Source organism: Atheta coriaria, unplaced genomic scaffold (genome assembly GCF_025399875.1).
Source record: "Atheta coriaria isolate IRGN ID8LTWV9N9 unplaced genomic scaffold, Caltech_Dcor_3.1 hic_scaffold_4_pilon, whole genome shotgun sequence".
Lineage (NCBI taxonomy): Eukaryota > Metazoa > Arthropoda > Insecta > Coleoptera > Staphylinidae > Dalotia > Dalotia coriaria.
In genome coordinates, this window is record NW_027045446.1 from 3,051,795 (window position 1) to 3,078,623 (window position 26,829).

Genomic DNA, 26,829 nt, shown 5'->3' on the forward strand with positions numbered 1-26,829 from the left:
TGAAAAATGTTTTTAAACGTTACTAGATGCAATAAAATGATTTGGATTATATTGTTTGGTATATTTTTACGTAAGTAAACTATATTTAGCTATATTTGAGCATAATTTTTAAATAAATGTGAGTTGCAGGTTTTGTAGCTTGCCAAAAGTTACCAACTGTAACAATTCCAAATGGAAATATTCAAGGAACACTAAAAACTTCATACAATGGAAAAACTTACATGCAATTCACTGGCATTCCTTATGCGAACCCACCAATTGGAAATTTAAGATTTGAAGTATATAATGATAAATTTTATTATTTTCTTTAATGGATTTTGTTTTCTATTCTTTTAACAGCCGCCACAAGTTGCTGATTCATGGAATGATACACTTATAGCTGATAAATCTTACTCTTGTGCCCAAATCACCCACGTACCCGACCCAGTTGGAGGACTTTCCCTTGGTTCAGAAGACTGTTTGTATCTCTCAGTAAAAGTCCCCGGTGATCGAATTGACGCAACAAAAAACTACAACGTTTTGGTTTACATCCATGGAGGTTCATTCAGTTTTGGATCTGAAGCAAGTGCAGGAGGCAAATATATCATGGATCGTGAATTGATACTCGTAAGCATGAACTACCGGCTTGGAATTTTTGGATTCTTGAGCACTGAGGACGCTACAATGCCCGGTAATTTGGGTCTGAAGGATCAAGTTTTGGCGTTGGAGTGGGTGCGCGACAACATTGCGTACTTCGGAGGCAATCCAAACTCGGTGACAATCAACGGTTTGTCCGCCGGTGCTATTTCCATTCATTATCATATCCTTTCACCGCTATCAAAAGGACTATTTCATCGAGCCATTGCTATGAGTGGTTCGGCTTTGCGTTCTCTGCAAGCCACTCCACGTAAGAAGGCTATGACTTTAGGCAAACACTTTGATTGCCCTTTAGTACCTACAAGAGAAATGATTTCATGTTTAAAACGTGTACCTGAAAGTGAGTTGCTGGAAGCTACGCGTTTATTTAGATCATGGATATTCCATCCATATGCCCCCTTTTCGCCTGTTGTTGATAAGTGGAGCAGTGAACCCTTTATGCAGCAACATCCCATAGAAATATTCAAATCAAAACAGTTCAATCATGTGCCTTTCCTCAGCTCGTCTGTTGCCGAAGAAGGCTTGTATCCTGGCGCAGGTAGATTGGAAATTTAATTGCATTGAAATATGTATTAATACATCTATTGTTTGTGGATTTACAGAGTTCCTTTATAATGATTCATATTTAAATGAGTTTAATGAACGTTGGGACAAACTGGGGCCAGTTGTGTTGATGTATGAAGGACAAATTCCTGAAGTTGAAAGTATCGAAACGACCCAATTGATTAGAGAGCATTACTTTGCTAACGAGGCAATTAGTAACAGGACTTTCGGCCGGTTAATTCAGGTACGCTAATTAATATTCTTGTTGCAAACACTTTGATTGCCCTTTAGTACCTACAAGAGAAGTGATTTCATGTTTGAAACGTGTACCTGAAAGTGAGTTGCTGGAAGCTACGCGTTTATTTAGATCATGGATATTCCATCTACTTAATCATACTTAATCATCAAAGCCGATCATACTTAACTTTACTTAGCTAATATTCTTGTTTTAGACCGTTTTATAAATTAACTAATTATTTTGCAGATGTTTAGCGACAAATTTTTTGATTACGCTTTGGGAAAATCGCTGAGATTGCATGCGGAAACAACTCATTTTCCTGTATACTCATATCGATTTAATTACACGTCTGAAGAAGTTCCTAGCCTTTCTGAGCTTTTCTCCGCAACTAATCAACGCCTTGGTATATCACATGGAGATGATGATATTTTCATTTTTGGATTTGAAGCATTACCTGAGGAGAAAAGAACGCCTCGAGATGAAAATATGATGAATTTCTTTTTGGATGTTTATGTCGAGTTTATGCAAACTGGGTAAGATGAAGTTGCATGATTTTGCAGTGTTTATTATAATATTTCGGTTACAGAAAAATTCTTTTGGATAACTGGCTTCCCGTAAACTCAAATGAAACAAATACAACCAATTATCTACTTATTCAAGGACCTGAATTAGAAAACATGCAGATGAAAAGTTCTAAAATAGGAAACCCAGATTTTTGGAATGAGATTACTTTAGAAACTTTATAAAACTGTCTTATAAATTCCATATTTTATGGAACATGGAACGACATTTTATGGAATTAAATTAAAAATAATTAATCATTGTAGCTTCTTCTTCTCATACAACTTTGCAGACTATTTCTTCATAGTTGGAAGTCTCTTATGAGCACTCACAATAGAGCTGCTTGTAGCAAATAATGTAGGCTTAGATGATGAACTATTACTTGATGTTGATGATGATTTGTTTCCACTGCTACAACTTGGTCCACTCTAAATACCAGATTAAGACGCGCTGAATGAACTTGAATTGTGTTCACCACTTGAACTCCTGAATGAATCTGAAAATAACTGTAAATATAAATATAGTTCTCAAAGTATAGATATACATATACTTACGAATTATTCTCGGATCTTTTAAGGGTTAAACGAAAACTAGAAGATGTTCAAATGTCACGACGATGTCCTTATATATCTACCACCAAGTTAAGACCAATATCTCGTCTCTGGATTGTTACTTAAGGCAATAACCTGTAATTTAAGCTGATCACACTAATAATTAGGGTATGATGTAGAGGTTATAAGTTTGAATTTCAAACTGACGCAGACGACCTTCAATCTGCCATTTCATTGGCCAACAAAGTCGGCCATCATGAATTTCTGTGACGTCAGGGTACTAAAAAAATGATGGCCGCCTTTTGCAGCGTTTTTATTGGTGGTTGCTAAGGGCACTACTTCACGAAATTTTCCCTAGCAACCACTACGCGAAATTTGAAAACTAATTTATATTTCGATTCTAAGACTTATTAAAACTTGCACCCTTTATTTTACTTCTTTCATATCGATATCAAACAATAAAAATAAATAAACAGAATAATCGAACAGAAATAAGTACCTGAATCATCAATTTTACTTTCAGATCTGTTTAATTTATTGACGACAGTAGCTCATACAGGAAATGGACCAAAATAGCAAAACTAGCAATCTTACAAAATCATATTTTAAAACATAGAAAAAACACTGTCACAAACAATACAACAAATATGTACATTTCATTTTATATTCACTCTATAGTAAACATCATCTAATCAATGCGATTCAATTTAATTAAGGAAAAGCAAGAGACTCTTTGAAATAAATATATCTCAAAGCACCTTAAGACAAGTAGTTTGTGCACAGCCGTATAATGCATATTAACGTTTCATCAAGCTAGTTATATTTAAATACTATGAAATTAAAAGTTCCAGTGCTTTGTCGCGATTGTTATCGCTTTCATTTAATGCAGATGTAACTTTTTCTTCGCTGAATCCCAAATCCATTAATTGAGATTGACATAATAAATATTCCACAATCTAGAAGCATATATAATTAATAAATTTATCAATATTACATATAATAGTAATCTAATTACTTTTTTCTCATCATCTCCTACTAATTTACAAACCCTTGCAACTCTTGCAACTGGAAAGCCCATAGTTGCAATGGAATCACAAATACTTTGAGTAGATTTACTCAAGTTGTGATATGGATTCTCCAACTTATCATCCTCCATGCTGAAATGATTGTCAATCGATTTAATTTTAGAATGTTGCATCTGACCTCCGGCAGCCATTAAGTTTGCATCCACATTGACACTTTGCTCTTGTTGAATATTTAAATTAAGCTGATTCTGCAAGGCTTTTAGAATATCAGGAACCATATTATAAGCCTGTGATAATTCTTTGTCTGTTGCACAACCACTGTCCGCATTATTTACATTTCTAGTAAAGTTATTCAATGAATTGTGATCACTACTTTTGTAGAATGTATATAAATCACTTGAGTTGCCATAATACGGCGCGTAACCATTCGTGTCCATCGTGGAAGTGGCTGCTGATACTGTGCTATACTGATGATGAGCTTGATTTGGAATTGTGGATGGCAAGGAAACTGATAAATTGCAATAACTATTATGACTAGGTTCACAAATCTGATTATTTGGTATTGGATAGTGATTATTCTTATCCAACTTGTGTTGATACTTGCTTTTGTCTTCATTTTGTAAAACAATTTTCAACTCTTCCAGATCATTGATTGATTTCAGTTCTAAATTGTCAAAAGGACTGGATGTATCTGGCTCAAAATCACTGATATTTATGGGGCTGGCATCATTGATGGTCTGAACATATTTCTGTGGGGCTAATGGTATAGGTGTCAATATATTAGATTGTGTAGGAATCAATAACCCTTCTTCACTTTCCTTGCCACCAGTTATTTTGTTAGAATCTGCATTTACTGCATTCACCTGCACACTCTCCAATTCCTTCTTTTTCTTTAACTTCTCTTCTATTGCAAGTTTTTCTAGTTTAATTTTTTGTTGAGTTGCTATATTGCATCTGGCCATTCTCCATTCTTTCATTTTTTCTTTAACACAGAAGCTTGTATCAAAATTATAAGATTGTAAGTTGTCTTGCAATTGCCGGTTTAGTGTTAGTCTTTGAGCATAAGTCATTGCTAGTGTAATCTTTGGAGGTGGTTTGTATTTCTCAGAGATTTTTACTCTGATGCCATCCATGTAACAACTTGTTTCACCAAGCTTGTGTGACATACTAGTATGAAATTGGAGATCTGAAATTAAGACAATAATTACAGCACAATACATTAGGTAAATTAAACTCCACAAAGATATTACTTACAATTGCCAAAAATGAATACGATAGTTAGTTTTCCATTGGTTTCTTTCTACCTACTAAGATAATGTTATATACCTTGTTGTGTCGTTAAAAAGTAGATAAGGTATCAGTATTTCTTGTGTATTAACGTGGGCACATATAATTCACAATTCTACAAAGTGAAATTAAAAAATTAGAGGAAATTCTTTGTCATGGTCATATGTACACTATAGTCATATGACCCATCTGGCCTTGCAACTGTCAACATTGACAGTACATAAGTGGAAAATGTTCAAAGACTGTGTTACTGCACGAAGAATAGTTTTAATTTAGTGTTTAGTGTCTAGTATTGTTTGTTAGTGTAAGCTATTATTAATGTATGATTGCAGATATGTAATCGGCTCCACAGAAATAAAGTAATAAGGTAGCATTATGAACTATAACTCCATAATCCCCTCACAGATGACGCTAGGATGCTCTTCGATATTAAATACCTGTGTTTATCGATACAGATTTATGAAAACACCTTAGTTGTGTGCATGAATTCATTCCATTTTAGTTTTAGTTTGTAACTAATTATTAACACTAATTTTATATTATTTGTTTAGTTTTAGTTTGGCGTCGTATAATAGTACAAAAAAACCTTAGGTTTACTGTACATGCTCACTAAAAATTGTGATTTTACTAAAAATTTAGAATCTCTTTATTAAAATAATTTTGTGATTTTCTTGGATTTTACAATTTTGTATGAGAGTTTTACATGTTTCGCCCTGTGGGCATCATCAGAAACTCAGAAAGTTTACAAAATTGTAAAATCCAAGAAAATCACAAAATTATTTTAATAAATACATTTTATAAACCATGGATTACGTATTCAACTTTGAAAATAATAAAATTTAGAATCATAGTGAAGAAAATACACTGAATCCCTTAAATTGTTTTCTAAAGAATTTTCCATATATTAAAATTTTTTAATTCATTGGCCGCTATTGCGTTTAGTATAGGAGATATTTGCAATCAAAACATAAACTCGTAAAAATAAAAATGCGCTCTTTTTTGCACTTTTGATCACAATTTCTAAAACTTTACGCCCCTAATTTTAAATCTTTTTTTAAATTATTTTATAAAAGAAATTTATAAACTTTTATAATCTTTAATCAGTTGGTTCCTATCGACTTTGGTTTAGAAGATACCTGTTAACGAAAATACTCGGAAAGCATGATGCATCACAGATCAAAATAAATTGGATTTTGCGTTCAGGAAAATTTTGTATGTCTTTTCAAGTTGCATGATTGATCTGCTAGTGAAGCACTATCTACTCGTACTTTGCGCACGTCGTATCCAACCGCGCTGTTTCTTTGAGCACCTACCATGATTATTAATGCTTAAACTTTTGTTTATTTATTAAATAAGAAATTAAAATTTGTAAGAATTAAAAAGAAAACGTAGAAAATTATTGTTAATTAATTATTAGATAATAATAAACAAATAATATAAAATTAGTGTTAATAATTAGTTACAAATTTCATCATCTAAAAAAATAGAAGTAACGAATTTAGACCAATATGTGTGTGCTTTTATTAACAGATTCTGCAAAGTAACAAAAGAATTGTTCACCAAATACCTTTCATTTCATTGGTTTCCTTTTCATCATTTATGCCAGGTAAATGTTGCCCACCTAGTAATTCTAGCAACTCATTAGTCCTGATGTAATCTCTCTCAGACTAGCATATCACATGCTCGCACGCTAAATGAATCGCAACCCACTAGCTGTTCAAAATTGCTTTTTGCGGATAGCGTTACAATCCTTTGCGTAAAACACACCAAAGCATTCCCGCGTCACAAAAAACAAGTGCATAAAGTAGCGGACTTGATTATGAGATTAACTGTAATTCGCTGGATTTGAAGCAATATGCTTTGAAGTTTAAATGAAAGACCCGTCCGGTCATTCCGGTCATTATCATTCAAATATTATTATTATTTGTTCATAATATAACATTACAATTGCAATATTACAATGCAGAGTATAGATATCTATTTTATTTTAATCTATATATATATATATATATATATATATATATATATATATATATTATATATATATAAATGAATTGCTGTTCGTTAGTCTCGCTAAAACTCGAGAACGGCTGAACGGATTTATCTTATCTTGGTCTTGAATTATTCGTGGAGGTCTAGGGAAGGTTTAAAAGGTGAGAAAAATTCGAATAATTGCCGGGAAAATCCTCAAAAAAGCATTTTTCTATTTCCAATACAAACGATAATATTTGACAATAGATTTGACAACCAACTAATATGCCAATCCATCCTGTCGCATTTCAGAGCACGGAAAAAAGTATTACGTTATTATATTGTGTTACGAGTTACGATATCTATGAGTGCATCCTTCTATCTTTGTGGCTACGTGCGCGTGAACTTTCTTTACTTTGGTGATCCTTAGTGATATTGACATTCCAAGTAATGTGCTCTTTTTTGTAATAGTGACACTTTACTACTAGCAAGAGATGAAAAACGAATTACATTTTTATTAAACACTACCGGGACGAAGTCGCGGGCAAAATCTAGTTTATAATAAAAAAAAAAACACGTTTAAAATATTATATTTAAATCGAATCTATACCCGTTTTTTCGTAAATACAATTTATTTATATTTAGGATCAAAATAATTGGTTCGTTAACTGTGTTGTGCAATGTCACGTAATGTTGTATAGTGCCAGATATATTTCCAAGTAAAAAAATGTTTGTTTGGTAATAAATTCATTTTTTATTCTTGGAAATCGTCCACAAATCCTCAAATCGGAAAACAATCAAATATTTATACGTTTTAGACAACTTGACGAATTCTGCGAAAACATCGTTTTCTACTTTGACTTTTAAGGCCGATAAAAAGCAACATTCAGGTATTTTGGAGCAAAAACGTTTTACCCACTAAAAAATTAAATTTTTAGTACGCGAACACTTGATGGTAATAATAATAGTGCCTGGAAATATTATTCGTACACGCTTTGCAGAGCACTTAGCGGTGCGTGAACATTGCCACAACAAGGGGCTCTTTTTATTGAATCATAGATGAAAATAGCTGCTCAATGAAAAAATCTATTATTAGACCTTTACGTGAGCAACAAAGGTCCTGTGGTATGCGAGAGCATTTAATTAAATTATTATTCGGATTTTATTATTTTATTATTTTTATGTTCTGAAAGATCTCCGCATTGAAAAAAAGGAAGGAACCCAAACAAAGCGCACAAAGAACTTGAAAAGCAATTTAAGTAATGTACGGTTTTTTTTCTCAGAAGGACGACAATAGTAATAAATACTCAGTTGAAACTGGAAATCTGGGAAACAAGTAATAAAATACAACACAGTAGGTTGTATGTGTTAAAGAGTTAAAGTGCGTTACATGACCGTATTGAAGAAAATGGCAAATGGCAAACGTACTGCTTTTTTAAGCGTTTACTTTACAATAAAAAACAAGAAAATGGAGCAAAGGAAAAAATTAAATTATTTCTTGAAATATATATTACTAGCTTTAACCCGCGGCTTCGCTCGCGAATATCTAAAATAATGAAGTTGCTTCCGTACGCGTCTGTAGTCACAGAAGAAGTAACAATGAAGTAGAATGGCGGGAAGTTTAAAATGGCTGAAAGTATAGTCTATGGAAATATAGGGTACAGTCTCCATAGTGTAGTCAATTGGATTTAATGTTGACGTAGCTGTCGGTAATACAGTGTGATAATACAATGTGATGGTACTATAGTACTTATGTTTGAGCTTCATTTCTGGAATGCTAGATGGAGTTAAAGTAGTCAAATAGCCAGATGCAGAGGTATTATTGGCTAAACAATTTCTTTATTTTATTTAAAAAATAATTTTTTTATTAAATAGAAAGTAGCCTATAACCATTCGGGGACCACTAAGAATACGTGTACAAATTTTCATGATGATCGGTTAAGTAATTTTTGCGTGAAAGTGTAACAAACATCAGGACTTTCGCATTTATAATATTAGTAGGGATATATTGTATGTTCATTGTCCATAAAACATTTATTGGTATAATATTACTATTCTCAATTATTCTAAATCATTTAGACATTTATTTATGACAACATTTGAACAATATGTGAGTAAAAACAGCATTTAAAAAGATTCAAAAGTAACTCTCAGCAATCGAAGAGCAATTGAAATACAATTTTGGTATTTTTAAATTTTTTGTCACATAACTACTTTTAAAATTCTTAAAATACGTTATTCGTTGTTTTGACGAATAAACTTTTATATAATTTTATCTACTTTTTCAACGACAATACGAGAATATAAAATGTACAATATTTATTTATTACTTAAATTGCCTAAAAATTTAAGCATTTTCCAGGTTACAATTGAGGTTAGAACAGTATAAAGAACTTTCATGATTTCATGGGCTCAGTGTTATGAAAATGTAATGAAAGTTCATTATAACGTTTGCCTAACTCACTTTACAACTTATACATTAACAATTAGTTATATGTATATCAAATATTTGTCACTATTTTGGCCGTTTATAATTATTATGCTAATATTTGATCCGACATTTTGGTCACAAATTAGGATGTGATATAGTTTGAGCTGATTGAGTATTCATTCGGTGCTGGTTGGGTGTTCGGTATATTCAAATTCGATGTTATAATAGGATTGGGTTTAATCGCTTTAAAACTGTGTTAACTGTTTGCTTAACGTTGATCTATGTTGATACTCTGCTAGTTTCTTAACTTTTCTGTTGTCTTACTCTTATATTATGCTTAAATTAGATTACGTCACGCTAAATTGCATAACATCACATGCCTTTGCGAGCTAATCCTAACTTACTTGTCTTGCACATTGTCTAAACTATCACAATTGCAGTCTGTTGCTTCGACTCTCGACTCCACGCATACACAGCCATTAGGGAAGAAATTTGGAGTCCTTAGATCAGTTGTTCCAGACTGAACGATGCGTTTGGCAACGATCGAGTTTTCCTCCTGGAGTTGTGAGTCGTGTTTCGTAACTTTCTTGGCGTTGACGACCTAAAGAAAACTTCGTCAACACAAATCAGATTAACCCATTTTGAGAAGTTTCGCACGCGTTGAGAGAAGTTGACAACATTTTCAATTAAGCGATACTTTGATTAAACCAACCTATGAGTGTAATGACCGGTCTTGTCGTAGACAATGGAGGACCTTGGTGAGATTGATAGAGTGGACACGGGCCGACCGTGTTGCTCGCGAGATCAATCGGGCCGTGATGACAGTCGATGCGGGCTGGCGTAGAGCATTTCCTGTTGCTCCGGGTATATTTCGACAAGGTCGTCGGTCAACGGCGGTGGAGGTGTATAATATCCAAAGTCATGTGAAATTTCCTGCTCGCGATGAACGTCAGGACTGGGATTAAATTGGCGCTGCTGCTGTTGCTGGTAGTGATGGTGATTCTGTCGTAGTTCAAGTTGCAGGCTGTGTTTCTGCGGATGGGCGGACGGCGCCGGCTGGAGGTGTCGCGACGTGCTGCGGTTGGATTCTGTTCGCACGAACGGCGGCGGCGGCGAAGAGCGCGCTGACACGCAGGACGTTTCCACTGTATCACACGACCGACGGATTTTCCGGCTGCTGATGCGGAAGTAACCACGCAGTCGCTCCTTGGTGGGTCTGCAACGCAGAATGGAAATTTGAAAAGTTAAGCATGTCAAACTTTAAACAAGGTTAGTTGCAAGGTTTGTTTCTTCGCTGAAATTACCATATTCATATAATCATAATTTAACACTATAAGTGCGTCGTCATTCTAGCCAATTGCTGTTTAGTAGCAGAGTTTACTTTGTGCGGTTTTTTTCCGGGCGGCAGCACAGCATAAAAACCTGCTGCAAACATAAAACGCCCCCTAGATAAATACTTACGACGTCGAGACGGTCGTGCAGCCTGTTTGCCATCACTTATCATCGAAGCGCTTGGATGTTATCGTAAATGCCATCACAAACGATTCGCAAACAACATTTTTTCTTTGACTCTTCCTAAATTGGTAAACAGCTTCTTCATGGGGTCTCAAGTCATGAATTTTTAATTTTAAACCGATTTCTTGAGTATATTTAATTGAGCAATTGCAGTAGATTATTGGCCTCAAAGTTTATTACCTATTTACCCAACTGTTTATTTGCAAATAGCTCTTTTAATGCGATTGTGAATTTTAAAACTTGTAAAATTGCCTACTTTTGTAGAAATTATTAGTAACCTCACGTATAATGATAATGCACGAAAAACATTACTCAGAAACAAAAGCAATTATCATGCATAATGTGTACCTGCTCATATGCCACGCTGCGAACAACGCCGGAGTGGTACAAGTTGGAAGAAACGCAAACCAGACAAACGCAGTGTACGTGATGTCAAAATGTGCGGCATTTTCATAAGTTTCCAGAAGCGCTAATCGCGCCACCCGGAGAATCATCAGTGGACATAAAAGTATCGCATACATGGTCACCATGGACGCCTGATACTTATTCGTGCGCTTTTCACGTCCCACGTCCAGTTCGACTTCGTCGTTGTAATCCCCGAATTGGGAGTGGCTCAAACGGTGACGGTTTGATCCTGGCAGATGGTTGCGTTCGTTTCGGTAGCTGCCACGGCTGTACTGACTTAGCAGGTCGCTTTCACCTCGACTGCCACTGCAAATGGTAAACATAGCATGTGTTAACTAAGTTTATGTTTATAGTGATGATAATTAACTGATATTTAGCCTTGAAGTGCTTGTCGGATGGTAGGAAACACGAAGGGTTTTCAAATAAAAGTAGATAAATAGCTGTAGATAGCACGTAATTAAATTAATTATCGCCCCTATGGACTAAAAGGGAGTATGTAATTAAGAGGCATTAGTCTTCATTAAATATAGTTTGCTCCTAGCCGCCTTTTTTTCCTGCTGTTTGCAGGCACTGCTTTTCTGTGGAAATAAATACAGGGCTTCTGCAATAATAAACTTTTCTAAATTTTGTTTAATCATGTTGTTATGAAATTTTATGCCTTTTGGTTTGAGTTTTATACGGCATCTGGTCTTTGTAAATGTCTTTATAAGAACTTTATTAAATATAAAGTGAATTGCAGTGATTTGCTGCGTTAAATCAAAGGTCAAAGTTAAAGTGCAACTAGAAGTAAAATTTCATTTCCTGGTTAAATCATAAATATGTAAAGCATTTCTTGGAAACGCGATTGCACGTGTTATAAATTTATAGATTAATCCATAAATTTATGATAGTCATACATATTACTTATAGTGACGTGAAAAGATTATTAGTGACGCAATAACTGCTGATTGTTAATTTATAGATGCAAATTATTGAACGATGTACAAGTGTTCGATAGTTTCAATTGTTTCATTGTTGAGAAGTACGGAGAGTTGAATAATACTACCCAGGTTACCATAGCAACCTAAGGTATTGTTAAAATACCAATAGGAATGGGTCAATCGAACATTCTAAAGAAAGCTTGTATACTTTCGATAGCAACAAGTGTTAACATTTTCAAATGCATCAGAAAGCATATTACTATTTTATTTACGAAATTACTATCGAAGCGTATAAAATCATGCATTAAAGCTTGCAACTATGAATGCACAAGTAGAGAAGCAGGTATCTCTCGCAATATATATATAAATGTTGTTTCAATATATGAGGATATAAAATTTCCATCTCGTAAATCATGTTTGAGCAACGCCAACATGTTGTTAGTCGCTCGGCTGGTGTACAAATAGCGGTAACATTGTAGAATTTCGCACGGCTACACGAGTCAATATGTTTTTTCGGCGTTTTTTGTCATATTCCGATCAAACGAAAAACAATGCAGAATAAAATTCAGCCCGCAATATATCACTCACTTTATTATACAATACATGACATATATTTATTGCTATACGGTCATATCATTGACAACGTACATGCCATCCATACTGATTAATTTTTTTGGGTCGCAAATAAATATTGAACATGAAAACACTCGACGTGCAATAGAAAAAACAAATATAAACAATTATTTATTCAATATTTGCTTGTATTGTGCGCTTGTGTTTTTAAAATGATAAGGCCGAATCGTTTATTCTAAAAAGGTAAAGTAAACACGTCAGGTAAAGGTAAAGTTGCATTGATCCAAGGTGCCGTGAATGACACTTGAGAAAAATACGGTGTTTTCATCTCAAGTGGAGAAATGTACACCAAACCTATAAAAATCCTAACCAAATGTATTCGCGTATCAGTCGCACCCTCGATCCATAAAATATTTTCGCTCTATAAATCTTCAGTCTAGCGCACGAAGATAACCTTCAATTAACATATTCATTGATATTTTTCCATTTCAACGTGCGAGAATATTCGCACTCGTTTTCTCTTATCTAGTTTTATGTCACACGCTTGTTACATTCGTGGATTTGACATAAATATCAACACTTATGTTTATGACTGATTTAATTACCTATTAAAATATTTATTTTCGTACTATACGCTTAAATATTTAGCTAGAATACTCGGGAGATGCTTTAACACCTCCCATAAGTTCCATTAGTTAGGGAATAGGGATGCATCCCTGGTCGATTTAACTTGAGTGCTGCTTTTAAGCGACACGACCAAAACGTCTACCTCTGATATGGGCTCATCGTCACGTTTTTCCATTAGAATTTATACAGTGTGGTAATAATTTTCCAAACAAAATGAATTTATGACTTTTTTTTTGTTGCTGATAGTTTCATATTTTGCGCAGCTACAAGTAACATTTTTCTTGTTATATTGGCAATGATTCTTTGTCGCAACAATAAAAACAAGGAGACACTTTACGAGCATGATTTCAATGACAAATCTTAGCAACGAGCATGTTCAAGACACAAGACATCTAAAGATTTTTCTCGTTTATGGTCGCACCCGGGCGCACCCAGAGCCAAAATACCGTCGTGAAAATCGACTCTACGAGTATAAAGCCGGAAAAATCACCCCAGCGCGTCGTTTTATAAGCTTGACGATATTACCTTCGGTATCCTGCTATTTCTTTCGTGTAAAACGAAATTATATACGTATATATATTTTTTTGCATCGTTCGCGCAATATTAAACGTTGTGGCGAGACCAGCTAACACTGCAATAAGCTAAAATGTCATAAACGAACATTTTAAGTACATATTATAACGATTTAATTAAAATGTTAGAATCTTATTTTTTAACGTAATTCTTTTGGCAAAAATGGCAGCTAAAATTAGCAAGGTTTATAAAGCTGGATGGATCAGGTGTATACAAAAAAAGATAAGTGCTGTTAAAAGAAAATTGATGATATTTTACGCAAGAGATCAATCAAAACTCTGGATGCAAAACGTTTTGCATCTTTTACTCTAAACCAGTAATCTTCAATATATTTTTACAAGAAAATCGTGCATTTATTTGTTTATTTTTTGTTTATTTTATATTTTATATCGCTCGGGCGGTCGTCTTTTCAATACACCGCTGAATTTTGCATGCGCTGCTAAAATCAGTTACCGGTAAGCTCTCTTCAGTAACTTAGATCTTTCATAAAAAAAAGTAAATTTCTCAAACGCTCCGGTGTTCTCTAACGTCTTACCTGATCATAATCCTAATAATATCCTGGAAAACTAGACAGGAAATTTTTGTGAAGCCTGCTTGAGCTCCTGGTAAATTTGCTATGGTTTAAAACATTTTCATATAAAAATCTACTTAATAAATTTTCTACATGCCAAGTTGCTAGAATGCTGTACGTAATTCGCATGCAAACGGCATATAAAAACAATATGTTACCGGGTTTTAAAAGTTTTGCTGTAAAATAAATTACTGCTAACGTAATATCTACATCTCGCATCAAAAATAAAAGAAGAACAACGTAATATAACGCAATTTAGCTTGCGTAATATTGAAGTGTGTGTAAAAGATAAAGGTAACGTTTGTAAATTCCACGCACGAGTCTTTTTCATATTTTATGCCTTCATACGACATTTCCTGTACGACAATTTGAATTTAATTTCATACCACCGTTGGGCATGCCGCTCAGCTTCGTTATATTCGCATGCAAATTTGATTTGAGCTCTTGGTGTGAGTCGTTTAATTGGAACATCATTATAGTTTTACGCGTATGAGCTCTTGTAATTTGCATCAATTGTTATCACTCCCATGATGTCGAATTTCCGCGTTAAATTGTAAATAATTATTTAGTAATTTTTTCAATAAATCTAAAAGAGCAATACCATTCTTATTAAAATTTGCAAATCACGATTAATGTTATGTAAATTGAATTTAAAGCGTGGAAAGTTTATTTTTACAACAAGCTAGCTAAACTGGTACTCGTACTTATTATTTCTCAGAATTAATTAAAATCTTCAGTTGCTTTTGTTGTAAAAAAAAATAGAATCCTCAGAGTTTTCAGTGATCTGAATATTCAGCAAGAACTCGAGTTCTTCTAATTTAATCTACAATTTTAATCAACGCTGAACCTTAACACATGCTACAAATGTATTTTTAGTTTACAGTAAAAAATAGTATTTTAATTATAATTTTGTGAAACTTTTACGAAGAATTAATTAACTGCACTGTGAATTTTTTAACCGTCAAACCTCATTTAACTTTGCAACCGTTTAATTTCTCAGTTCTGAAGCAGTGTAAATTGTAAATTGCTGGAATTATTGTAATGGCCACAACTTTTGAGTTTGAATTCCAACATACATGTACGCCATTTCCCAAAAGGCTAAAGTTAAATTTTCACAACATGTTGAATATCCTCCACCGGAATGCACTTAACAGTCTAAAAAAGTTTTTAACAATACGCAGAGAATTGGAATCTGGGAGATACTTGGTGAGCATTAAATTACGATCTAAAAGGTGCTCTGTGTAAGCAGATACTTACGCAATTCTCGTACACATGATTTAATTCAGTGCTGGCTGAAATGGGCGGATTTAATTCCAATTTATGCTCAAGTAAAGTTCTAGCAATCATTATTTATTATCCACACAATGCCCGAAGTGGAATTAAATGTCTAGTTGAGTCTTGTGTTCATTTGTTGCCAGAAATACAACTAAGTATGTCTACAATTTGACAAAAGACCTGAAGAAAATGTTTATGAAGCAATTTCGTGTTTATTGGCTTCGCAATAATAATAAACAACAAATAATACTAAAAGACACAATTGGGTTGTTGTGATACAAAAAATAATTGTGTTTTTATTACGTGTAATCAAATCTTATTCTAATGCTTCTATTATTATACAGATAGAGTAAGTAGATATTATTTGTTTGCTATTACGAACTTTAGAAAACAAAACGTGTTGTAACTGACATTGAAAACGGCAAAGTACAAAAACGGAAAACCAATTTGATGTTTATTTTATGTTTGTTTTGTCCTTCTTGCGCGCAGGGACGAGACAATTACCGGCTGCAATATTGTATGGATTCTAAAAATACGTTACAGGAAACACAGAAGCGGAAGCCTTGTTAAACCAAAGATTGAATATTTTGTATTACATGCAAACAAGTTTGATGTTTTTTTATGTATAAACCTGCGCGTTTTTTCTTTTTTTAAATTACCGGTCTTAAAAAAAGCCACAAAATAAAACCAAAAAGAAACAAAATAAAAACACAAATAAGAAGACTTCTTTCAAGTTCAACTTCAAAGTTGGCAACAAAGGCAATTCCAATATTATTTACATTTTCTCATGCGGAAGTTGTAAGTAGCTATATAAAGTAGGCACAAACTGATTATTAGTTTAATAATAAATGTGGAAAGCTCATAAAGCAAAAGTGCTTCCATTTGACTTCCTCCATTAGTGCCATCTAATTTTGCTCGAGAATAAGCAGGATACCGCCTGCTTACTTGCCAGGATATTTCTACTTTAATTTGATCTCCTTCACTTTATCGCCTACCATTAATCCAATATTATTACGACTTATGACCTATTTATTTATTTCTTTATTTATCACTAAAATAAAGCGCTGCAAGCTGTTAATTGTCAAAATAACCTTCGGAAAAGTGCGCGACAAACTATTTGTTGATCATTTCTCTTGTGACATGAATCACAATCTCCATGGAGTGCTTTTCTTGTTTTTTTCCGGTGTTAGAGGCGAGATCTTTACCCTGCGCAATAGTAGTTTCCTGCGTGTCGCCTTGTCACCTGGCTTTACACGACCTCAAAAAGTGCGCACTGCTTGTATACGAGGCAGCGCATCCTTTGTGCTTTCCGAGCGACGGGAAATAAGAGCAAACGATGGGAACAGGATGCACTCACACACAAAAAAACTCGAAAGGATATTTAATCCTACTTTTGCTTGACTTTTGGAGTGAAACGTGCGTTTCGCATAACCGTTCAAATGTTATTTGACACTCCAATACGTGCACATTTGTATCTTTCGCAATCGGACAAATTTATGGATGTACATTTTCAAAAATGCTATTTTGATAAAACAGCTCTTCACTGAAAATCAATCTATTTCGCTACATCATTTCGGCAACGCAAACTGACATAAATAATCAATCATTTGCATGTTTGTCTCGTTTTAACGGCATGGTCCAGTTCACATAATGAAAATGTGCACGGAAAATCAGATCATAGTAAATCACAAACCTAGAATATTATAAGACTGTCGAAAGAATATTTACGAGTCCGATATGATTTTTCTTATGCGCAAAGGGATTTCCATTTTTCATCCTTTTTTATCTACGTATGCATGTAAATATAAAATGCTTAGGGCAAATTTGTACCCTAAAAGGGAAGAAATCTAATCAGGAAAGGGATTCCCTAATCAAATAAAGTTTACAGCGAAATATTCAAGAATTTCTTGAGTTTTTCTATGTAGGTGTATAAATGTCTAAATAAATATCAGAATATTTCTCTTTTTCTTGATTCGCCCGAGCTAATAAAAATTTCCTTTACTTAGTGCTTCAATTGATAAAGATGTGAATTAGTAAGTTGAGCAAGATTCGTAGTTCTGGACATTTATGAATGTTGAATGTTTTATGATTAAGGAGGGTAGTTAGTACTCACCGCATGTCAATAGAAGTACGCTGGGAGTCGGTAGGACGTGACCTGCTTTCGCGATGTCGCGTTTCGTACATTACGATCGTAGCTGTGGTCTGCAACTCACGCGAACTCTTCACGTACAAGTAGGAAATCGTCGCCAGTGGACCAGCATACCTGAAAATAATAGAATTCTACTAATATCTACAATATGCTTCGATGAACCTGGAAATTGTAGTAATTCTGAGATATATTCGCGAAATTTTGCGCAATTCATTGGAAGACATTTCAATTTCAACAAGTCAACAACTATTTTTTGAATATCAAGTCGTAGAAACCCGAAAACGAAATAGAAATCCAAGATATCGTGTCACAAACAGATGTGTGTTATGAAGTATTGGATTTTTGTGCGTAGCAAGGATAATACATTTTTTCCCAACAATATAATCCATGATTAGGTATATACAAGGTGTAAAAATACCTTTAATAAATAATTTCGAAAAGATTTTGGATTTAATTCTATTCTAACTGCTATGTTAGTATAATTCTCTAAATTCTCTCAAAGCTAAATTTCTGCTTTTGCATTTGATGTTAATTCCAGGTGCTGGAATTTATTCCAACTGATTCAACGTCGTGGAAATTCACAAAAAGAAACCAAGCGTGTAAAGAACAAGCGTAATGAAATTCCTGCCAGCTGAGAAAAATGAAGAAACTTGTTCGACCATTTAATTTGAGAATATATTCTCCTATTCATTGTTGAGCATAATATAAGCAACTTTATTAAATAATACAAACTTTAAATATCCTGGAAGGTCAACTCGATTCGTGTATTGTATCCGTCTTTATCTCTGACTTCCTGACTGACTTATTGGGTACACAGTAAATAAGCCAGAACTGTCGCGAATGACAAAGGAAATTAATTAGAAACCGTAGACGATTACAAAGAAAATAAAATGGACGATTGCTTACAAACACGTTAATAAATAATTTGAACGTTGAAATTTTTTTTTGTGGTGAAAATTAAGCTGTTGTCGTTTACAAAACAACGTTTATTACTACTAATTTAGAACAGCATGTTAATACCAATGTTATTTAGAGTGATAACAGCCCACAGTTAATTAACAGCCAACAATTGCATAGAAAATTAACACACAAAGTACCCAAACATTTGTAATTCTTAATTACTGGTAGTAATTACTTACATAATAAGGAATATTCCTCGCATGTATTCCTGCATATCGTCGGTTAGATTAACGACGCAGAATCCAATTCCATCGAACGCATTTGAATATCTCTGAAAATACATATACATAAACCATTTCTTAATATTTCGTCTCGAAAATTTTCATCTTTTCACTCATCAAATGTAATTCTTGCTTCCTATTGCTCTTGAAACTTTACGTAAGTTTGGAACTTTTCAGCACGAGTGCAAATTCAAGAGTCGAGACCAAAGGAAAACAAAAATCTAATTAATTCCGAGTTCCGTTTCTGACCGTGGATGTGCACGTATATCAATTAAACCGATCGAAGCACGAAAGCGGCGTATTTAATTGCCTTATTAGAAGTATAAAGCCGCGCACGAAATTGGCAAGCGTAAAACGAGAGTTCAAAGCTTTTGAAAAATTATTTATAAATGATTTCGCTTTTGTGCTTTTTTCGCATCCTCCATTAATATCAAATAATAAAAGCGTTAAAGGTGGCGTATACCCAACTTAGTTAACAATTAATTACTGATGCGTAACAGCTTTCCGAATATGAAAGTCCAACCAACACGTTTCGCTAACCTTGCAAAGCAAACGAAACAAATCAATAATAACACACATTAATTGTTACCTGTGTAATCAGTGAATCGATAACGATTAATAATTGGGAAATTGTGCGATGTGCATCACAAATGATTCACAACTTCAGAGGAAAACCAATGAGTGCTAACGATAAATCAACACCAAATTAAAATGTGGCCGCACTGTGTTTCCATCAAGTGGTGATTGTGTTTTCATGCAGGCGCGTATCTCTCATTTCAGAGCGTACCGAGAAGCTCAATTTCCATTCCAAATTTCAATGGCATTTAGCATTCCAATTTCGTGCGGCGAGTTCCGGTTATCCGTGCATTACATATCTGTCGCGCCATTTACCGCCTGTTGATTAGTTTCAGGCTGGGCCACGGTCACAGTTTGTATATATATACGTACAGAATTTACATAATATCAATCTGATTTATTACCGCAAATGATCAAGCCAATAAATGTGTTGACACAATATTGACCAACACGGATTTACTGGAATCTATCATAGCCAAAAATAGCCAAAAATTAAAGAATGTTTTTAGTATTCCTGGCAATTTCAATGCAATTTTTCTTACAAATGTGTCAGCTCCTATTACCAAATTAAAATACTCGATGAAAATAGCACACGTATCAAATATCTTCCTCTCGTATCATGTTTACAATATTATACCATCAACAACTACAATATAGTGTATTCAGTTTGCTTATCGAGTTGTAATCAATCTAGCTAAAATCATTTCGAACGTGCACTTACTAATTAGCTCCAAATATAACGCTCGAAAAGTTTGATTAGGATTAAATTCTACGTAGTTTGGAATGATCGGAATTTCAATTACTTATAATTTATGTTATTTATTCTCGGTAATGGTAATGTCGAATGGTAAAATAATATTTACTTCCGTTTTAATTAATTTTAAAACATAAAGCTTATGCAATCTCACTTTTACGGAGGTAACCTCAGTATATTTCAATTTAATTTAATTATAATACCATTAAGAAGTCTATTATGCTTTTAGACAAATGAATAATTATAAAACTATGCATATATAATGGCATATTATCTTAAATATTTGTTTTTGTTTCGTCTTTTATCACCTCACCACCATTTCGAACACATTAGGGCCTCGTTAGATATTCTCCCGCACGGTTCCAAACTAATAACCCGTTTTAAGCTGAGGTTATAGCAACATAGTTTGCTAAGGTCTTCACTATCCTTTCAAGGCGCCAGTTTCAAGTTGCTTGATTAAGTTTTCGCGCATGCAGATCGCACTAAGTGTGCAGTTCCAACAGGCCAAACCCAAATTATTGAAACGGCGAACATGTGCTAAACAGATAACAAGCTACTAAGAGGAGTACTTACACCCAGGTCTACGTAGATAATGTAAATCGGATAAGGCAGAACCAGACAGAGCGCTGTCAGCCATGAACCGACTGCGCACACAAATGCTGGTAGCCGCGGTTTATTCGGATTGCGGATGTAACGATATCGGTCCCAGGCTGTCAAAACAAATGTCAGCGTTGTCACGTGGAATGGAATATCCTGCAAAAAAAGAAATCAATACGCTGAATTATCCGGAGTCAAAAAGTAATCCAAGTTCATTGAAAAATCATAAAAAACAAATCTTTTCTTGTGTTGATTCAGTTGTCAATATGTTGTCAGATTAAATTTGTATAAGTTCGGTGAATCACTTGTAACGGCGTATAATTTATTCGAAACGCAATCGATACTCTGCTCTTGTTTAGAATGCTTAAAAATGTATGTGATTTATCGATTGTTTTGCAAGTGGAATGGCCTAGGCTATTGCCACATTTTCATCTTCTTGCTTGTTCCGAAAGTAACCTTTTGTCAACGCTATTAAACACTTGTTGTAGAACTGGTCAAAAGGGAGACCGTGTTACTTTTCCACTTCTCGTGAACAACTGACGCGGCGATTCGATTCGCAGAAGTAATTATTCCAGAGAGTTAAGAAAAGAAAAAAGAATCAAATGCGGGTTAAGGATTTGCTACAAGGAGATTTTATGCTTTGGCAGATTTATAGTTTTTATTTTCAAGAATAAATGCACAACAAGCGTACCTACTAGTTAATTCAAAGAAGGGATTATGTAAGTTGCGATAATCACTCAGTATATTTCCAGAGAAGCCAAACGAACGCAAAAAGGAGCATGTTTAATCAAATGGGTTCCAAGAGAGGAATTGCAGGGGTGAGGATGGCTGGAATCGCAGCGCAATGGTGAGAAAAGTAACTCCTGTAAGTAGTCACGGCTCGTAACATATGACCACGATGTGGTTTCGCCTCTCGGTCGATAAAGTCTGTAACACCTCTTTGGTTCATGCCTCTCAAATCCCTATTCCCTAAAGACCACAGTTTCCGCACTATATAATCTATAAACATCTGGGAACAAGCTGTTCGAGAGCACAAAGCTGCAGCTCATCCAGAACCAAATGGGTACGTATGTGCCGAATAGTTAAGTGATAATATATTGGCAGCATTCCAACATTCGAGTTTCTTGGAATGTTTAACATGGAATGAATTGCGTTTATTTGTTACGCAACCAAAAAATAAAACAAGGAGATTTCTTAAAATCCTAACACTGTCATGGTAACATGGTTAGTGCAATCAATCATTGTACCTCGACATTTTTTAAAAATTCGTATTTTTTCCCATTAGAAAACAAAAAAAAAACAATACGAAGCAAAAACCTATCATAGCGTCTTCAAAAATATGGTTCGACAGGTTGCTTAAACGAAAAATTATAAACGAAGAGGCGACAGCATTGACACGTCCCTCATTCAAATGGGGACATAATGAAAATTCATGAGCTGTTGTTGGCTGCGTGTTCCATTTTGCGTGTCGGATTCTCGGGAGTTGGAAAAAAGTTATGCGTGCAAATTTTCGCAAAAATATTACCGATATGAATATTCATTATGCACCTATCAACCTATCCTCCTTATGTAAAATATTGCAAAAACAATTTGTGTTGAAATGGCCACAACCATTACCGCATTATAAATTGAATACTCGATCAAGTGCACAAACATAAACACACACAACCACGTCTTAATCTAATCTATTTAATATAATCCACGTAAACAACCTGTTATGTTAATAATGTTTGTTAAATAACTATTTTGCTTCATAATGAATTGTTTGAAAAGTACCACAGTGATGATAAACAACTGATAAACATTTCTAAAATTGCCCAAACTCATTTGTTTGTAACATAGTTGGAAAATTCAGAGAGGATTTAATATGTTTTGTAAGCTACTTATTATTTATCAAACTATTATTCATAATATGTAGAAATTAATTCAAGCCGAAAAACAATTTAATGAATAAATTGTAGAAATAAAATGTTGTGTTCTCGAGCCTGGATATCCTATTCCGTGTGCATGGACATGTTGTGCAACGCACTTCTATGACACTTAATTGACACCCTCTTTTAATTAATTTTTCATTCACGTTGCACTGTTGCCGTCGTTCCTGCCCCACCCATATATCACACTCACACCGCACACGCAATCATAATTAAAAGTCGTAAAAATAGAAAGCTACGCATTAGTTTTTGCCATTATCAATTATTTCTTAAAATAACATTGCATATTACATTGTTTCTTTCTAAAATTATAACCTTTAAACTTTAATACTCTTAAGTCGTTGTAAAAGAAAAATGCGCATTGAACATTTTAACTTTCAAGTTTCAGGTATTTCTCGGAATTTATATTAGAAAAGGTAAACTGCATTCTATAAAATATACCAGAATACATATAAAATTGTCACATTATAGAATGTCTTCGATTTTTCAGTACAAATTTAGATTTTGCCTGCTACATTCTTGTTGAGAGTTCAGGAATAATCAGAAATGCACAACATAAATAACATAAATATATAAATAAATTATAAATCATGTTAAACTGTATTTGTGATCAATAATATTTTAACTCTCTTTAATTAAATTAGATTGTCAAAATCAAAACATTTGAAAATTTGCATAAAACCTTTTGTTCCATTAATGTCTTAAATTTATTTTGCAACTTGAGTCGCCTGAGCAAGAAATTAAGTGTCGGTCTCAACTTACTTGTAGACGACGCAAAGTTGAGTATTTAAATCATGGCATTTCAACAAACCACGTCCTAAATTTATAATCGCATTAAACTTTTGCGAAACGAACAGTTGCGTTAGGGAAATAATAAAAAGCTTTGTGACGTCAACTACTTATAAAATCATTTCAATGTTTTTATCTCAAAGCGGGTTTAATTTCGCGTATGCAACGCACGTCTCAATTTTAATTTTAATTCTTGGTGATGGCGATGTGATAGCAATGTTAAAACCCGTACGGCGGAAACGGGTGTTGGAGACAAGTTTGAGTAATTGTATAATAAAATTAGAAAGCATTACTTAAAGTTTTTTCGAGGATAAAATTAGTTTTTTTTTTGTTGTTTCAATAAAAACCCACTCAAATTGATTACATTTAAGGCAACATAGGTAAATATTCCATTAAAAATAAATATTGGGGCTTATATATCAAATGGACATTTTAATCATTTTTGATTAAAAACATTTGTTGTGCCAATAAATTTCTGTTTGCGTTCAATATTGTACATATTAAAAAACTTGCTGATTTATTAGTCCAGCTTGTTTTTCATTAGTGGTATTTGTGCACCTTATTAAAACTCACCTGTAGCATGGGTAGAAAGGAGCAGAGGAGTTCTCCGAGCATCCAATTTTGTACTACCAGTACATAGAGCGAAATTGGCAAAACAATGATGCATTTGACGATGTCGCTGATGGCGTTGTTGATGATGAACGCATAAGTTGCATCTTTGCACAATTTGTGCCAGATCACGTGCACCATGACCGAAATGTTGGCAACAACCCCAACGAGCACTATCAACGCGTACATGATAATAATAAACGGAAAAAATGCTTTAATCGAGGTGCGAATGTGCGCCTCTCGAAGATCGACATTGTCATGTCCGGCTCCGACCAAAAATTCTTCGATTAGCGCGTAGACATGCGGCGGCACATCGCTGAAGTTCTTCATTTTGTTGGAAAACAGGTTTAGTGCATTGTTTTGTCAAACAATTGTTTTAGTTATTTACAACTTGTAACTGATTTAATCGACAGGGATTATTTGATGTGTTGGTTAATTGTTTGAAAGACGCGCAAGTTGGTGTGAGCTTCGGAAACGTAACGCGCGCGCCAATTGGATCCCGTCGAGAAGCGACTGGAGGCGGCAAGCAAACGTACGAAAATGATCATGAAACAACCGACGCCCGCGGCGGTGACGGCGGCGGCAGCGGAGGTGGCAGCGGCGTGGCCAAACGAGTGTGCGCTCTTGTACGCTTGTTCATCGCACCTAATTTTCTATGTATGTGTTGCTTTGTATATGTCCGCATATTGTACAGGAAGTTATATCAGCAAGGAATTCAGAAAACTTAGTCCATTTACATTGAAAACTACAAGAATTGTTACGTGAACACTGAAAATATGAGTATTACAAAAAGAGGACAGCGAAGCGAATAAATGGGACGAATTGTTGCGCAACAGATCAAGGCGCTCGGCACTATGCGCTTGGTGCAATTAAAAGTATCACTGATATTTTTAGAAAATAAAAAAGTTGATATGAAATATAGTACGATTTCTGAACGCTGTGTAAGGTATATTTTTACCTTATTTTATAAAGAATTTTTCAAAGGTTTATATTCTTTGATCCGTTGGTCGCTAGCGCTTTTAGTTTCGAAGATATTCTATATTTTTATCGTTACACAAAAAAATATGATGCAGACCATTAGGCTATTTTTCCCTAAGAATTCTGTTTTCATCTTCTAGATTTCCAATTTACCTACGCCTTGTATCTCGTGAACTATTTAATTTTTTTAAGTTTCTCGGAGCCATATTATAGGTCAAGAGACGCTTTTTACGTTGCATTGTTTTTCAAGCTGCTAAACTTTTGAAAGGTGCCCTAAAATGTCTTTTAAAAATGGGCAATTATATAAAATGTAAAAACATGGTGTGGAAAACACCCTGTATCTCCTGCACTAATTTACTTCCACAGTTTCTTGACCTTATATTAATTATAAGCCAAGAAATCCTCTTTACGGTGAATTCTATTTTATCCCGCTAACCATTTTAAAAGTGACCTTAAATGCCCTTTAAAAGTTGGCAGGTTTATAAAAAAGAGATGACATGGGAGACGCCCTGTATGACCTAAACTAATTTACGTTCCATACGTTTTATAAATATTTGAAAACATGATTTGGATAACGCCCTGTAGCTCCTGAACTATTTAACTTCCTTTAATTTTCTCAATGCCATATAATAGTTGATTATAATAGTCTAAATTGTGGGACTAGTATCTGTCGCATTTATAGATGGCACTAGGATGCACTAAAAATCATAAAATCGAGTTATACGGCTTATTTTAATATTTATGGAGAAACGTGGGCACAAGAGTAGTTTTGTATACAATGCAAATCACAAGTAATGTGACTATTGCAAATTCACGTCCAAGGTCGCGTGCCTTCGACGCGCCGTCTTTGCGCACCTCTTGCTTTCTTATCATATACTGTCCCGTCGTTGTTTACGCTGTTTCGGCATGCGCTATCGGTAGATTGCCGCCAGTTTCGTGCTGGTCGCTGGTTAATCCAGTCGTGTTTTGAGAGACTTATATCGTTTGTGCGGACATCATTATTCTAAATTTGCGTTATACTCGAAGATCGGTCGACTATTTATTTGTACTTTGGGATTATAGTAATTTGTTTAATATTCGGAAATGCCGGTTTTTGATCGCGTTTGTTATGTATATTATAAGTTACGTGATAATGGATTTGATAACATTCTTCACTCGGCGTTGTGCACGCGGTGGTGCGAGTGGAGCGTGGTAGCTCGTGGTACTGGTTGGGGGCTGTCCATTAATCACGTGATCTTTTTTTTTCATTTTTTGGACCCCCCCTCCCCCTTGGTGATACGTCGTGAGGTTTAAGATTACCCCCACCCCCCACCCCCATCATCACGTGTATTTTAATCCCAACAACAACACGCCGCTTTTCTCTTTAGAAATCGTGCGTTTGACGAAAAAATAAATACACGTGATATCTTACTCCACTCCCCCTCCCCCTGGTGATTTTTCGTGATTTTTAACAAACCCCTCCCCCCCCTTCATGACTCACGTGATTAATGGACAATCCCTTGCTGGTGATGTAGTCTGTGGACGGTGGCCACAAAGAGCTGCACCAAGGCTTGAGGATATGTA

General features: G+C 34.6%; 3 protein-coding genes across 6 annotated transcripts; 1 reads left to right on the plus strand and 2 right to left on the minus strand.

The window, feature by feature from the left end:
- The first annotated feature begins 17 nt into the window (after positions 1–17).
- Positions 18–2,238, plus strand: LOC135791356 (carboxylic ester hydrolase-like). Its single transcript, XM_065301738.1, has 6 exons — positions 18–70; positions 130–278; positions 340–1,174; positions 1,239–1,423; positions 1,664–1,950; positions 2,004–2,238. Exons 1-6 carry the CDS (start codon positions 37–39, stop codon positions 2,161–2,163), a joined length of 1,650 nt encoding a protein of 549 aa, XP_065157810.1. The 5' UTR covers positions 18–36; the 3' UTR covers positions 2,164–2,238.
- Positions 2,239–3,040: 802 nt separating this feature from the next.
- LOC135791357 (ubiquitin-associated protein 1) lies at positions 3,041–5,187 on the minus strand. The gene is made up of 3 exons (XM_065301739.1): positions 4,809–5,187; positions 3,545–4,740; positions 3,041–3,485 (listed from the first exon to the last, which is right to left on the minus strand). Exons 2-3 carry the CDS (start codon positions 4,718–4,720, stop codon positions 3,360–3,362), a joined length of 1,302 nt encoding a protein of 433 aa, XP_065157811.1. The 5' UTR covers positions 4,721–4,740; positions 4,809–5,187; the 3' UTR covers positions 3,041–3,359.
- Positions 5,188–8,631: 3,444 nt separating this feature from the next.
- LOC135790569 (neuropeptide receptor npr-1) lies at positions 8,632–25,026 on the minus strand. 4 transcript variants are annotated; one of them, XR_010547819.1, is made up of 7 exons: positions 24,253–25,026; positions 20,936–21,115; positions 18,991–19,082; positions 17,816–17,965; positions 11,107–11,469; positions 9,956–10,459; positions 8,632–9,844 (listed from the first exon to the last, which is right to left on the minus strand). XR_010547819.1 is itself a non-coding variant. In XM_065300810.1 (6 exons), exons 1-6 carry the CDS (start codon positions 24,616–24,618, stop codon positions 10,048–10,050), a joined length of 1,563 nt encoding a protein of 520 aa, XP_065156882.1. In that variant the 5' UTR covers positions 24,619–25,026; the 3' UTR covers positions 8,632–10,047. The 4 variants fall into 4 exon arrangements, 1 of the variants encoding a protein (XP_065156882.1); XR_010547818.1 differs by having other exon boundaries at positions 8,632–9,854; XR_010547820.1 differs by having other exon boundaries at positions 9,901–10,459.
- Between the last annotated feature and the right edge of the window lie 1,803 nt (positions 25,027–26,829).